Source organism: Chelonia mydas, chromosome 5, assembly GCF_015237465.2.
Source record: "Chelonia mydas isolate rCheMyd1 chromosome 5, rCheMyd1.pri.v2, whole genome shotgun sequence".
Classification (NCBI taxonomy): domain Eukaryota; kingdom Metazoa; phylum Chordata; order Testudines; family Cheloniidae; genus Chelonia; species Chelonia mydas.
Window position 1 is genome coordinate 106,070,993 of NC_051245.2, and position 14,999 is coordinate 106,085,991.

The following is a 14,999-nucleotide window of genomic DNA, read 5'->3' on the forward strand; positions in this document are numbered from 1 at the left end:
CGGAGGAAAAGGTGAATGGCACAATGAATTCAAAATAGCTCAAGTTACTAATTAAATGTTTTGGATGGCTTCAGTTTAACCAATGCAGACTTCAGAATAAATGATGGCCCTTTAAAAGAAATTGAAAGGAAAAAAAATAATAAAATATACTAAATCACTTCCAATATCAAATAAATGTGAAGAACGAACAACCATCACCTGCCTTACAAACAAGATCTATCAAAACCATCTATAAGATGTAATAAGTTGTACTCTCAGTGTCCATTCAAGTATGTTAACATAAATTTTAACTGCTGTCATCAGTTTCTTTCATCTCCGAGTGTTCTTTTTACGATCAAGCATGTTTACGTGTAGGGTGCTTTTCCCACAAAGTCTGAGTAACGAGGATATGTGTGTGGCCCTCCAGAGGTATTGAAGGGTGATAAAATTCATACACACCCACAACCTATGGACAAGCCACAAGGCCCCATCCACAAAAGCCATTCCAGCCAATGGTTCCTACAAGGCTCCCATATACTGGATATAGTAAATGTGCATCTAGCATCCTCACCTCCAATGAGCCCTCTGCAGCATACAGACACCCCCACCACCCCATGCAGCTGCTTTCCTACCCCCTGCCTTGCTGCACAGTACCACCACAGGGCATTAAGTGGAGGATTGCTTTGTGCTGGCCTTCCACACTGAGGCAAATTTCACCCGTAGGGCATGAGACGATTGAGGTACATGTGCTGGAGATGGGAAACTGCTACACAGCATAGAACCCTTCTTTGGACTGGGCACTGGCATGAGGATTTGGCTCACAGTGAAAAAAAAAAGTAAGAATTGTAAACTTTTTAGTTCATATCTATCTGCTTACATGGCCCCCATCACCAAAGCATCCATCTATCTCAATAATGTTTTAATGTATTTGTCCTCACGACACCGCTGTACTATCACCCCACTTTTACAGACAGGGAACTGAGGCACAGAGACACTTACATAACTTTCCCAAGGTCACAAAGAAAGTCGACAGGAGAGCAAGGAATGGAACCGAGGACTACAGAGTCCCAGGTTACCACACTAACCACTGACCCATACTTCAGATTATCATCACAATGACACCATTTAAAGACGTACAGTCTAGTTTGTGTCACTAGATACGCCCTTCGTTGTACAGCCACGTCGGAAGAGAGACAGGAGGCAATGGAAGTCGTTTAATTAGGCTGCAACTTTATTCACTGCAAATATCTGGGAATACCCCAGTAATAAGCTGTACAGTGCAGGTTATCGTTATTTCCTTAATTCTTCCCCCTTCTTGGGAGAGTTGCCATCAGCCCTCCCACTTTCCAGTGTGGCCCCAGCCAGCCCATTGCTGTGATCCTGCTGCCCTACCCTAGTTTGAGTGTTAAGGGAACTATAAAAGGAGGGGGGTTAGCTTCCCAATGAACCAGGTGTAAGGAGCCCCATACCCCCTGCCCCAGCTTCCTTAAGGGATGCTTTCTCCTAAATCCCATTCCACTCCATTTTATTCAGTAACCATAACCCTTCTATAATAAATACCTATGCTGGACACTGTCACATTTTTTTTGTTACTTAGTTGTAACATTTTAACCTAACTTTCCTGCCCGCCCCACTGGGTTTCTGATCCACACTGGCGAAAGCAAAATGACAAGCAAACAAACAAAAAAACCCACCCTATCTCAGCCAAGGGATGCTGGAACAATGTATAATGGGGGTGCTGAGAGCCATTGAACCAAATTGTAAACCCTGGATATGATGGAAACCACTTCAAGGCAGGGGGAGCGGAGGCACCCCAAATTCCAGCACCCTATGAAGTAACAAATCCACGTTTGAGAGACAAGGTGGGTGAGGCAATTTCTTTTATTGAAACAATTTCTGTTGGTGGGAGACACGTTTTTGAGCTTGCACAGAGTTCTCTCACCAACAGAAGTTGGTCCAATAAAAAGTATTACCTCACTCACCTTGCCTCTCTAATACCCTAGGACCAACACAGCTGCAACAATACTGCACACTACAATGCAAGTCCATGTTTGACATTTTCATCCTAAAGTACTATCAAGGCCAAGCCCCCTTTCCAGCATATTACATTCAAAGGGTGTTTTTGATAGACACATTAAGGTGGATATAAAGTTCAAAAACTGAACTAAGAGCATCTGACTGATACAGAATTGCGGCAATTTCTCTTGAAAGAGATAATCATTCTACACTCACTAAAAGAAATGGAATTCTTTTACACAGCAAAACAGAATGTCGTGTCCCTCTAACTAGTAATCCCTCTGCCACCTCTTCCACCAAGGAGGGCTGCCAATTTGTCCCCATCACTGTCAGCAGACAAAAGATGACTATTACAGCCAGACCATATCAAACAGAAGACACAGCAACTCCAGAGGGATGCCTTGAAATCCACTGGGGTGTAAAGTCAGGGCTGAAGCCTTCTTGTCAGCTATTACCACAAAAGAATCAGAGGAAACAGTGGCACTGTTAAACAATGGAAAGGTCAAGCGGTTCGTAGCCACTTCATGACCCAGACAAGTCAAGGTCAAGAGATTCAGGTAGCAACTTGGCCTGGGCATAAGTTACAGCACAAATGACTTGTTTTAACAAATCAGCTTTGTCAATTAAACCTAACAAGACATGTTGCATCACGTAGCAGGGTTCCTGACACTAAGGCCAGGAGCTGAGACTGGCGTAATAAAACAAGGCTTTTAACATGGCATAACAAATTTAAGGTAATCCATCCAGAAACTGCAGATGTCAGAATAATAAAATACACGTTGTCCTGACTAGAAAACATTTTCACAGTTTTAAATCAGAGACACCGGACCATAATTGTCCCTTCAATACCTTTGCAACCTTCTCACTGGCATTAGTTGAGAGTTATACACATACATGAAGCGGAGAACTGACTCTACTATAAATACTGTTGCTTAGCTACATATGATGCACTTCTAGATTTGAATACAAGTTTCTGTACAACTTGCTATGAACTAATTTGACCAGAAATCAAGCTGAAAATCATTATTTTTGACCAATGTGGTTTGCAAAAAATCAAGATTTCTTTTTAATTTCAAATATATTTTGTCTCTGAATATTTATAAAACTTTTAAATTACAGAATTTGAAACTTCTATGTTAGATAATATGCATATTTTATTTGGTTCTATTTTAGAGAAAAAAATAAATCCGAATAGTTAATGTTCCAATAAGTAGATTTTATTACAGAAGCAGTTTTGGGAGCATACTGAGAAATGTCTGACTAAAAAATAAATCACACATACTGTGTTCAGCATAAAAAGCTGATACTTCTCTCTCATTTATTTAAATTCATCCCAAGTGAGACTGAAGAGTACAACAACTAATGTTAATACTGCATTACGGTTGAAGAGTCATGTGCACAATTAGGATATCCAGAAATTAAAATTAAAAAATTCTACACTCTTACAGAGGAGCAAATAATATGGAAAATGCTACATATGTACAGTATGCTTGAGTTAATAGTATATTAGAAACCTTAACTTTTTGAATTTCCTAACTTGTGTGCTTGATTTTTCAACAGTAGTACTGCATTACAGTTAGTTTTTGTATTTAATTTCCCTGTTCATTGTTTTTAAGGGTGAAAATAATTAAAAGGCCCTTAGAGTTGTACAGCTACCTTCGGTAAAGGTATCCTTACATAGTGAAGGACACGGAGAGCTACAAAGGTGCCCTTATGCTTTAGTTTTAAAGGCACCTTTACAATAAAAATGCTTAAGGCAACTCAGGACTAAAGGAAGCTTTAATGGGTGAGCTGCCTTTAGCTACATTCTTATGGGAATGCTACCTAAGGTCCTCCGTAGTTATGGGTGGCCTAAAGTTAAAGTGATTCAGTGTGTACCTGATATTTTAAGTGATGGGGGGGGGGGGGGGAGGAGGAAATGGAACACACAAGAAGTAAAGAAAAAATGTCCTAATGCTCATGTAAAAAAAGTGCTGATTTAAAAATGTATCTAACACTAAAACTAATGAACAAATTTAGGAGTTCCTAAATTTATTATTTAGGAACTCCTACCTCAGTTGAGGTTATTCCTACCTCAATTAGGACAACAACAAAAAATCAAGTCAAGTTTGACGTTTCTAACTCTAACCATTTCTAATTTACACTAAAGCAAAACTTCATTTGAATCTTTTTTTCCCCCCAACACACACAACTCAAAAAATGGCCAAAACAATTCAGCTCAAAAACTTTTAAAGAAAAGTAAAAAAATCACCTTTGTGCTGAATTCAAGCTTGGAAAGTTTCAGTCCAAAATTCATTTGTTTGAAGAAGTTATTAATAAAAAGGTGGGGAGAGGAAGAGAGATGATACTGCAAAACCGCAACTCAACCCTATTCAGTGCTCACTGCTCACAAACAATATAATATACACGCACACAAATCAACTCGCTTTTCCCTTTGACCAAGATAATAGTATAGGTCTTTTTTCTCATTTACTAACCTTTGAGCAGCTAAACCTCCAATTTAAATCTAGGATTGCTTTGCCTCTATTTACGTTTATTAGCAACTGTTTCTATAAGTTCTAATGGTATAAAAAAAAAAGAGTAAAACCACGAAGAGTGGCATCTTGTTACTATCTAACAAACCCTGGCTAATCAGACAGGCTTTTTTTCCTTTTTCACATTCACTTAGCATCCGAAAAGTATCTCCAGAGTTAAGGGATTTCTTCTCCATCCCCACATGTAAGTTTATTAAACCTATTCCATTAAATTAGCAGTAGAACTTGACAGGGTATTTTAAGTTCATCAACCCAAATGATTACTGTAAAGCAACATACCACCTTGCCACTGAGAAGGGAGTATAAGTCTTTAGAAAGCCTCTTGAATTGTTATGCTTGGCATTGTGGTATGCTGCTGTAATAACCAGAGCTTCCGATAGCGTAACCACTAGTCCTTGAGATTTCCCAAGTTACTCCTCCACCACAGGGAGGGGCTGAGGGGAAAAAAAAGTTGGACATCTTAGCCTGAAAAAACCAGGTGGGTTGCTCAGTTACCCTCCTTTAGCGCAAACAATGCATGCACCTTTAAAGTGTGTCAATTGACAACACTTCTGTTGTAATATACTTCAAAATATAAAGTGTAATAGTATTAGTGTTTAATTCAGTTTTAACTAAACCTTCACTGTAACTACAGACATTTTCAACATATAGGAAAATGAGAATTTTTTTAAAAATTGCCTTTGTCTCTTATTTTAACCATTTCCCTTACAAATTAATAAAGTTATTTATGTTTTAAAAAGAAGCATTTTTTTTTTTTCACAATTCTGAGTATTTTTTTTGTTTGACGCTATCATGAGGCAATAATCCAGTGTTGACTTCATGGCCTGTTGCCATGGAAATTAATGTGATATCAGAAGTTAAAGATTATGCCCTAAACTTTCAAACAGTGCCACAGGATTTAACCACAAAACTCCCCTTGACTTAAATAGGAACTATGTTGCTTAATCCTGTGGAGATGACTTCACTACTGAGGCCATGAGGAACAGAAGCCTTCTTGAAATACATCTCTTTCATACATGCCAGGAACATTATCATTAAATATTTAAAAGTTCCTCCTTCTCTCTGGCCAACCCTATACCACCACCAAGAGTGCCACTTTGATGGGAAACTAACAAAAAAAAAATTACCATCCATTTTGGATTTTAGTTCTGCCTTCCAAAATGTCAGTAGACACACACAGACCAGAAAAAACAGGAATAGCATGCAGTCTTATCAAATATTTTAATTCCCTATATCTTCATGCACAAAATATTTGCAAGAACCATTTAGAAAACATTACCACATCCATGTTCACATCTAATTAACCATCTTTTAACAATGAATGCACGTCATGCCTGTTCTTTTCAGCACAGATGAGGTACCGTATGTATTCTCATGCCAAAAGAAGCATGTAGCATTTTTTCAGTTTAAATATTATATTTTCTTCATAATTCCAGTTAAACTGGGATTGATCAAAGCAAACTGATGTTTAATATAATATAATGATCTGCTAGCTAAAGATAAACCACAATTTTAAAATCAGAATTGATAAAATATGAAACTTGTTCTTCTGATCCACATTGGCTCTCTGTTCCAAAAGTGTGATTGCTACTAACACAAGGGTTCAGTCTGCCATATCAGTACCTAGATGCCAAGCTTCCATATTGGCACCTGGGCTCTGATAGTTAAACCTGGAACTGCCTTGTGAAGCTATATGTCATGACTGAAGTTCCATGCCACGACAAGGACTAACCCATATAATCTAGCGGTTAGGAAGATGTTAGTTGGAACTATTTGATGCTGTTCCCAGTTCAACACTGATTTACTGTATGAACTTAGTAAGTCACTTAACCACTGTGCCTTGGTGTACCCTTCTACAAAATGGTTATAATACTTAACTTTATGTTCCCATATTAAATTTTCACTAATGGGCCAATCCTGCGAGGTAATGAGAGTTAGGACAAGTAGTAATTCAGTGAATTCCTTATGGGCCCATTTTTGCATTCATTGAACACATAGGTATCAAAGTGCACAAGAAGTGCAAACTCTGGTCCTAAGTGTATGAGGATGATGTAGCACTTTGTGCACCTGCATATCACCAGCATTATGCAGCAATATATTGTTGCATATAGTTTTCAACTGAATAAAATATCTTCAAACTTTATTCCTAAACTGAACTAATCATCCTAAATAATTTCATGCACTTTTTAAATACTTAAAAATTCCCACTTTGATATTCTTAACTATGATCTAAAGTTTTAGTAATATTAATAAAAAATATTAACAAAGTATACTTAGTTCAATGTCAGTTACCTAAAAAACAAAACCTAATAAAAAGATTGAACTAGTATTTCACTAGTTAACTCTTATACCTCAGAAGTGCCATTTTTTAAAATTATTAAAATTTCTTATTAAATGAAGTTACACTTTTCATAGGAAAACAATTCATATGGATTACTATGATATTTCACATTAAAGGAGTGATGTGACCATTAAAAAAAAGTAACCGTAATTGTCAATGTTAAAAAGACTAAATACTGTTTCAAATCAATGCAGTTGAGACACATGGACTTCTGTGTTCCTGTTCAGATTATCTGAAAATGTACTTAATAACAGTCCAAAGTACAGTCCAAAAATCAGTAAGCCTGAGTTAGTTTAAACTGCAGACTGTTGAAGTCATGTGGTTTGTACAAAGTGCCAGCACACAACAGTTGCTATCTCTTGAGATCTGTAAACTTCCTAGTGGTGCAATAGATGCATTTTTCCACACATCACAGCTCTCCCCTACCCACTCTTGAGAAAGCTCAGTCTACACCCTCCCTTCCCCCTTTCTGTTCCCCCCGCCTCCTCCTTTCCCCCAAACAGACAGGACACAGTCTGGCGATTCAGGGACTCACGTAGGCCAGACTTCCTTCTGTGCAGCCCTTTGGGTAGAACTGCTAATCCTTCTTATTAATTAAAGAGATAATGGTGGTTAACCAGAAAGCAGTATTAATGCTAACTATCTAGGAAACTTCAACAGAAATCATTTAGCCTTTTTGTTGATTTCCTGGTAACAGAACTGTGCAGCTGGAATTCTAACATCTTGATGTTTTAAGAACTTAGAAATTTAGGAGTGTCTGAACTATATCAGACTAAGCGGAACTGTATCTTTTTACTGCACTTATACTTAGAAATTATTTTTAAAGCGCTTTCCCTGAACTCCTGATTTAGATTAGTACCTGGGGTTAAAGCTCTCCAATTATATCACTCTTAGACCATGAGAAAGAGAAGAGTGTAAGCATAAGGTAATATAACTGGTGTGAGAAACACACTGTGATAGGAACAGGCACATAAAAAACACTTCAAAACGCTTAATGCATCTACTATTATTTAAGTCTCTTAGACTTCCAAAACATTTCTCAAGGTGCACTGTGCTTCATTCAGTATGCGATGAAATACCTAATATTAAGGGTTGTATTTTATTTATGTTGAAAAAAATTAACAAAGACAACATGGGGATTAAGAATTCTGCAGATGAGAAACATCACTGTAGATATTTTATGGTTTAGAAAAACAGCAATGCAAATTTTAAAATCAGCTGTTGTAGGATTAAGTAAAACATCTATAAGAGGAAAGGATTTTATATTATCTGAGGTTCTATTGCAGCAAACAAGTACAGCAGCTTTCATTCAGTGATTGTCAAAAACTTTCCAATGTGCCCACTGCAATGCGGATGCCAACCAACGAATCAAAGGCATTCAGCAACTAGACAAAGAGGGTCTGATGCCAACCTCGGTGCCACTGGCAACCATTATTGGCATCAAGCACATTGTCTGCCTTCCCCCTCCTCCTCCTGGCACTTGACAAACAAAATGGCGGTTCTTGTAGCAACGAAACACAGCATAAGCGCTGCACTGATTGAATCAAATACCACCAAATGATTTTATGGACTGAGATGTAGTTCATACCAAATGATACACGCTGTCTATCGGATAACAAAAAAAATCTAGTTTTGTCAACAGAAATGGTAATCATGGCATTTGCTAATTTTTTTTTTTAAATCAGAAAAAATAGACAGTTATATAACACAGGCAGAACACCAGAGAAATAAGTTTTTAAAAAGAATTATTTTTATGCTAAGCATTCCAATCACCTTGGTATACAGCATAATGTAAACTTTAGTTTTTTTCCCCGAAACCACTAAAAGCAGCAATACTGAAACCCGTGTCAAACCCCTTCTAATTTTTTTTTACATTCTGCAAGAGAAGAGGGTGCTAATAAGAGGCAGGGGGAGAAAATAGCTGAATGTTGAGAGAGGAGCAAAAAGGAGAACCAGGTAAAGTTGGTCAGCGACAACGCTTGATCGGCTGGGTCTTTATTTCTTCCTTCAAAAGAAACATGGAATACAAGAAGTAGAAACCCCTTTTATAAAGAACCAAAAGGATATTGACATTTCTAGATCTGGAAATTGTCAATATATTGTAACATTACTCCACACTGCAATGCGGATGCCAACCAACAAATCACAGGCATCCTAGGCTAAACAAAGAAGGTCTGATGCCAATCCTGGTGCCACTGGCAACCATCATTGGCACTCTAACTATTCTTCCTCCTGTTTTCTCCTAGTCATTTAAAAAAAAACAAAAAACCCTCTATTTTGTTTCACCTACTTATTCTTTTTTCATATTTCTTTCAGGAATTGTTTTTATTTCTATACTTAATGTATATGACATAATTAAGTAGGTTTTCATATACCAAAAAAGAAATAAAAAGTCATGTGGAAGATAAGCATGCAGTCAATGAAACTGCTATATCTTTTACAAAACATAACATCCTTAATCAATTACACTGCAATTTGCCATAACTGAACTGCTCTCGATAAAGAAGAGAAAGATTAAAAGCTTGACAGAAGAAAAAAAATACAAAGTTAACTTAACAGGACTTCCTCAAAAGTAGAGAGCCACCACATGTTAACAAGAGATTTACTGCAACGCAGTGAGATACAAATTAGATGCACAATTTACAATAAACAAAGGGTCTACCAATGGTGACTTGATACAAATAATTTAATCAATTTTATCTTCCAGTATATTTTCTTAGTAACTCCTTGTATCTTTGGAAATATGAATGGTGTCATAACGTTAGCGTACGGTTATTTTATTCACGTCTATTTTGACACTTAAAATAACTTATTTTATCAATTCATTCAAACCAATAATCCAGTAACACGTGTCCCCCAAATCCTGCTTCCCCATTTCAAGTTAAAGCTCGCTACCAACTTAAAAATTGACAAAGTTTAAGAGATTATACCGACCCTACGTTTCCTTGGTTCCAGAGTTGCTTGAACCATTTTGTTTCCTCTTGTAGTCTTGACTTTCAGAAAGATATATTTTACAGACAGGTAAAATGTGTTAGTATTAAGGCTATGTCTTACTATATGTATTTCCATAATGTCATTTCCTGAACTTTTTGCATTAAAGAAATTTAGAGAGTTATAACATATCATTAAGATGTTTTGTTTGAAACTACCACAGACAGTATACACTTTTCTTTTTGTTTTCCTGGATCAGCTTTGCCAGGTTTTGCAGCCACATCAAATCACTGCAAAACAACCAAATGTTGTATATACACTGTGTACTGCTGAGAAAAAAAAATAAGCTAATAAAAAACAAGCAGAACCAACTACCAAATTATATTTTTTCATTATGAATAATCCAGCAAAACTCACTGTATTTAATTTGCTTTACTTAAATTATATGATCATAACACACAATTTGGGGAATTAAATATGAATTCTAGAACAGAGGTTCATTAAAAACTTATTGTTGTATGTGTTCTTCTACAGAATTAATACAATAAATAGTATGTAAAATCTATAGCCAAATGAAGGTAGGTGCCATTTTACTTTTTTGTTTTTTTTGTTACTAATAAAAGCCATTTAGTTAATTTCTCAGTTAAATCCCCTAGTTATATACAGCACATCAGATAACTGTCTGCCATCTGCCTTTCTGCAGGCCATTTCTGCCCACCACCAGGCCAAGTTATGAAATGGCCCACCATCTGTGGCAGTTCAAACTTTACGCAGTTTGGATTTACAGCTAAAAAAGAAATGCTTTATTAATGTGGATATCAGTAATATAAAGACTTCTAGAGGACGGTACAATTACAAGAGAATTAAAAAAAAGACCTATAAGAAAGAGTGTGCATTTCATGGGTTTCAGAAATATGAAAACATGTATCTACTTGGATCCATCTATGATTCAGATGACCTGCAAATGAATACTTTTAATCAATGAATTATATACCTAAAGTTTAACAAGCAAAATACTTTTTCTGAATCATCTGTAGAGCATTTTGAACAGCTGGTTTCCTTTTAGTCCTATATCTCTAAGTTGAACTGCCTCTTTTTTTTTTTTTTTTTTTTTTTTTTTAAAAAGTGTACCTAGTATTTTCCATATTTAAACAATTCTTAAGTAAAATTATGTGTATCAGTATACTATGAAAATATTATTTTGATGGAAAAATTTGAGCAAATCTGAATGAAGCACCTTTGAAAAGTAAAATTCATATCGGTAATTTGAAGTGGTTCATACAATCAAAGAGTAGTTATTAAAATATGAATAAAATGCAAACATTGCATGCTATAATTCTGACTATATAACAACAATATTTTCTGGGGCTGTGTCAGTGTTTCTTTGCTAAATCCTTTTTCATGTTTGATTTTTATAACAGTTGAGAAAGTTTAAAGTTGCTCTTCGGAGCAATCAGATTGTTCAATATAAGCACAAGTCATTGAATACAAGTAATTAAAAGAAAATGTAAATATTTATATTTTGTACGTATGTTTCTGTGCAAGTACACACATATGTATGTATACAAGTACACATACATAGCATATGTCATTAATGATGTTGAAAACAGACCTATAAAATATTAATATTTTCTGGAGTACTAACTGCAAAAAATATCCAACATATTGCCATTTTTTGACAAAAATGAACTTCAAAGGAACTCAAATATTCCTTGTTCCTTTTGCAAGAAAAACCAGCATGTATGTCATATGCATGTGTCAAGCACATATGTTCGTTGGAGTGAACGTGTATCTGTGTATACGTATACATGCTGACTTACAAATGTGTGCATACCTAAGTTTTGTATATACGCCACAGAAAAATGTGTCATTGGAAGTCTTCCCTTAAAAGAAAAAAAGCTGCTTGGAATCAGTGTTTGACATACTAACATAGAAACACAACAGTCTGCTTCCTACCTTGCTCCTGCACGTAGTATGCCAAAAACAAATCAAGCTCCTTGACTGATACTGTTATGTGATGTGGCTGGACGCAAAGTGCTGGATTTGTGCAATGTGGGGATTTCATGAGTCGCTCTCCATCCGTACTTTCCAAGGGGATGCCTTTGAACAGGATCACCATGACTAGATCCAGACGCCAGACTTTGTCAGCCTGTCGCAGGCAATCGATTCTCCTAATCTTACCCTTCTGGTCAGGATTGGACAATACACAGCATGGGTGCTTCTTCCCAGTAACAGTGAGCACAAAATCCTCCCGGTACTCTTGGCGGATATCTTTGCGCAGTTTGGCGAGGAGCCTGGATGCCCACTTCTGTTTAATTTCAGGCTTTTCACTAAGTAGCTCATCCTTGACTGCTCTTTCCTCATCCTTTGACATTCGCTTCTCATGTTTTTTAAAGTACTTGCGTTTTCGAGCCTGAAGGTTGAACCAAGTATAGGCGATTGCACGGACATGTGGTAGAAGTGCCTCAATGAACGGGTGAAATTCATCCTGTTGAAAAAAAAGGTGTGGGGGAGAAAGAAGAAAACTCAAAGTCAGTTTGTTCTCATAATAAAGGCAATAGAGAGATAAGTTTCTGAACATTTTGAAGTGAAAACCAAGATGAAGAAAATATAGACTTAACATTTACAACAATTTCTGCACAACACCCCTTTATGTAATTACTACAACTGGCAGACAAGAGACAGAAGTATCCTGAGCATCACATTTTCCCCACATTTCATCCTCTGAAAGAAACACGTGAAGGCTTTATTTTGTATGCCCTTCAATTCACAATGCTATACAGACTACACCATTTAAAAGAGATGCTATCAAGATGTTTTGTTTCTAACATTTAAAAATTTGACTGATCGGCTAATGCCAAGCAGTACCATTTTACAAAGAGGACACAATACGGTTTTAAAAAATCTGAGCAGAAATGTTCAGAATGCAGGAGCGAATGCCACAGTTCATTTCTCTTCTCTGTGGCACAGAAACACAAAGCATATACATGCTCAGTGTAATGCCACACAGTTCCCGCTTTTGGAGCATGCTCTCAGCAAGAGGCTGCTGGTGGCACAAAGAGCATGCGCCATTAAACTTGATCCATTTTCTTATCAATCGTCCAACATTCCAACACAAACAGCTCCATTCCAGTGGTGGTAACTAGAGAAACCAGTATACGGTAAGGGAAGGTGGGCAAAAGACACAGCATGTAAAAATCCTGAACAGAAGCTTCTGTACTTAGAGCTCTGCATGCCTCCCTCCCATTCCTTCCCTCTCTCCCCCCCCCCCCCCCACACACTTAGTAAAATAGAAGTTTATGAAGTTGAGAACAAAATTACATTAATGTTCGTCCAGAAGCTCTACTATCGGATTTGAAGCCCCACGGAGTTAGTTAATTTGTTAACTGATCACATGAGTGTGGCAATTATTCTAAACCCCTTAAAAATCAATCTGAGATGTACAATGAAAAATGGCAACTTGGCACAAACTTTGCATTCTTTGTGTTTCTGCATGCTGTGGCAGGGTGACATTAGGAGTACACCACTGGTCAAACACTACTTTTGTGAAATCCATGCAATTTATTCACATTTTTAAAATATCCTTTCCTGGCATGTGGCTTTACCTGCAGGTTCATATCTTCTACCTCGTGCAGTGTGTAATGCATTAAAGGAGTAAAGCCTAAATGTAATGCACAAGTATGTCACACAGCAATTCATTCATTCATTCATTTTGCCTCTCTTAAGTAGCATCCTCCATACTTGTTCATGCCCAAATAGGACTTTCCCCCAAAGTACTGTCTACCTCTGTTAAGAAATATGAATGTAATTATTCCACTAACTTAACATAGCCAAAGCCCTCTACCAAACATTACTATGTTTAGGTTTTGAAGGGAAAGATTATGGGGGTGCCTCTCTATTTTTTATTTTGTAGGTGTTTCTGTTTTTAGGCACTATGCAGTGGCTATGCATCACACTGAATAATGTAATACAATCATACCACAACTTAGCTTTCTTTATGTGATTATACACAAGAATAGAGTATATAAACTAATATTTTAGTTACACTGATAGAAATGGAATGACATATTTAATCAGTGGGATGATTAACTCCATTAGGTAAAAATGACAGAAGAATAACTAATGGCTTCATAATTATAGAGTTCACAATATTTTCTTGGCAACATATTAGACTTCAGACTGAGATTTTAGTATTAAAAACTTCAAATTTAAAAGCAATTTCAGAGTATTCTGAATGTTAAAATGTTAAGATTTGCTTTTGCACCCCTATTTTCCCCCTTCCCCCCCCCCAAAAAAGTTGTGACCACAGTTGCACATATGGCCAAACATTACCTTCACAAGAAAAAAAATCTGAACCAAAATTGAACAGTAGAGAATGCAAATGGTTTTATTACAGTGTGAAACATGAAGGAAGTGATTAAACTGTTCAGTAGTTTCCAGCAGAGAATTGAACATTTCTGATACTATACTGGCACACAAAACTAGGCCAGGCAAAGAGTTAAACCACAATCTGTTCTTTGTGTGGGAAGGCAGTACTGCATTGAGCAACCACAGCCCACGATAAGACTTCCCTATCACCATACACTTTCTGATGCCATGCTTTTTCCTCTCATTAGAACTACTACAGAAAGTTTATTTTTTCTCCTCAGAAAGTTATCTTAAAGAAAGTCATTTAATAACATTTTGATTTTAACATATGTAGCAAAAAAGGTTTAAACATTTCTAATTAATTTTATTACCAATTTTGAAACCTGTAACTTCTGTGGGGAGGGGGCTACAGTGGGGGGAATCCTTTTGTCCCAAATACTATAATTTCCTCTACATTTAAAGTAGGCTGCAGTGCTTATAGTTTAAAATACATAAAATATTGTATATCGAGCAGTTGGGGGGGGGGGTTATTAAGGACATCATGAACTTTTTAGGTTTGACTTTACTTTTAGGTACTATATTGAATATTAACAATAATATCCAATAGTATCCAAAACCATAAGTCATTTTATATACGGTACATAAATTTCAGTTCTGACACTCTAATAGTTTAATTTTTCTCTATAAAAAGAGAAACTTTATTTTTTGTATTATGACCAGGGTTTTGTTTTGCAATATCATCAAATACTGTAATTATAAAATATATGTTCAAGAAAAATACAAAGTAGAAAAGCAGCAAGTTATGTCCTACTGTAAAGCAGTATTATCAA

The 14,999-nt window shown here is 36.4% G+C and overlaps 1 protein-coding gene across 12 annotated transcripts in view; it reads right to left on the reverse strand.

Annotated features, from left to right (window-relative positions):
* The window catches only part of NFIB (nuclear factor I B), a 220,782-nt gene that overhangs the window by 194,343 nt on the left and 11,440 nt on the right, over positions 1-14,999 (reverse strand). For 9 of the 12 annotated variants that reach the window (XM_043546700.1, XM_037901978.2, XM_043546698.1 and 6 more), the window contains exon 2: positions 11,758-12,289. In XM_043546700.1, coding sequence (XP_043402635.1) covers positions 11,758-12,289 — 532 coding nt within the window. Of the gene's footprint in view, positions 1-11,757; positions 12,290-12,669; positions 12,825-14,999 lie in introns of those variants that run through there. The other 3 variants (XM_043546701.1, XM_043546699.1, XM_037901980.2) reach the window with 1 other exon arrangement.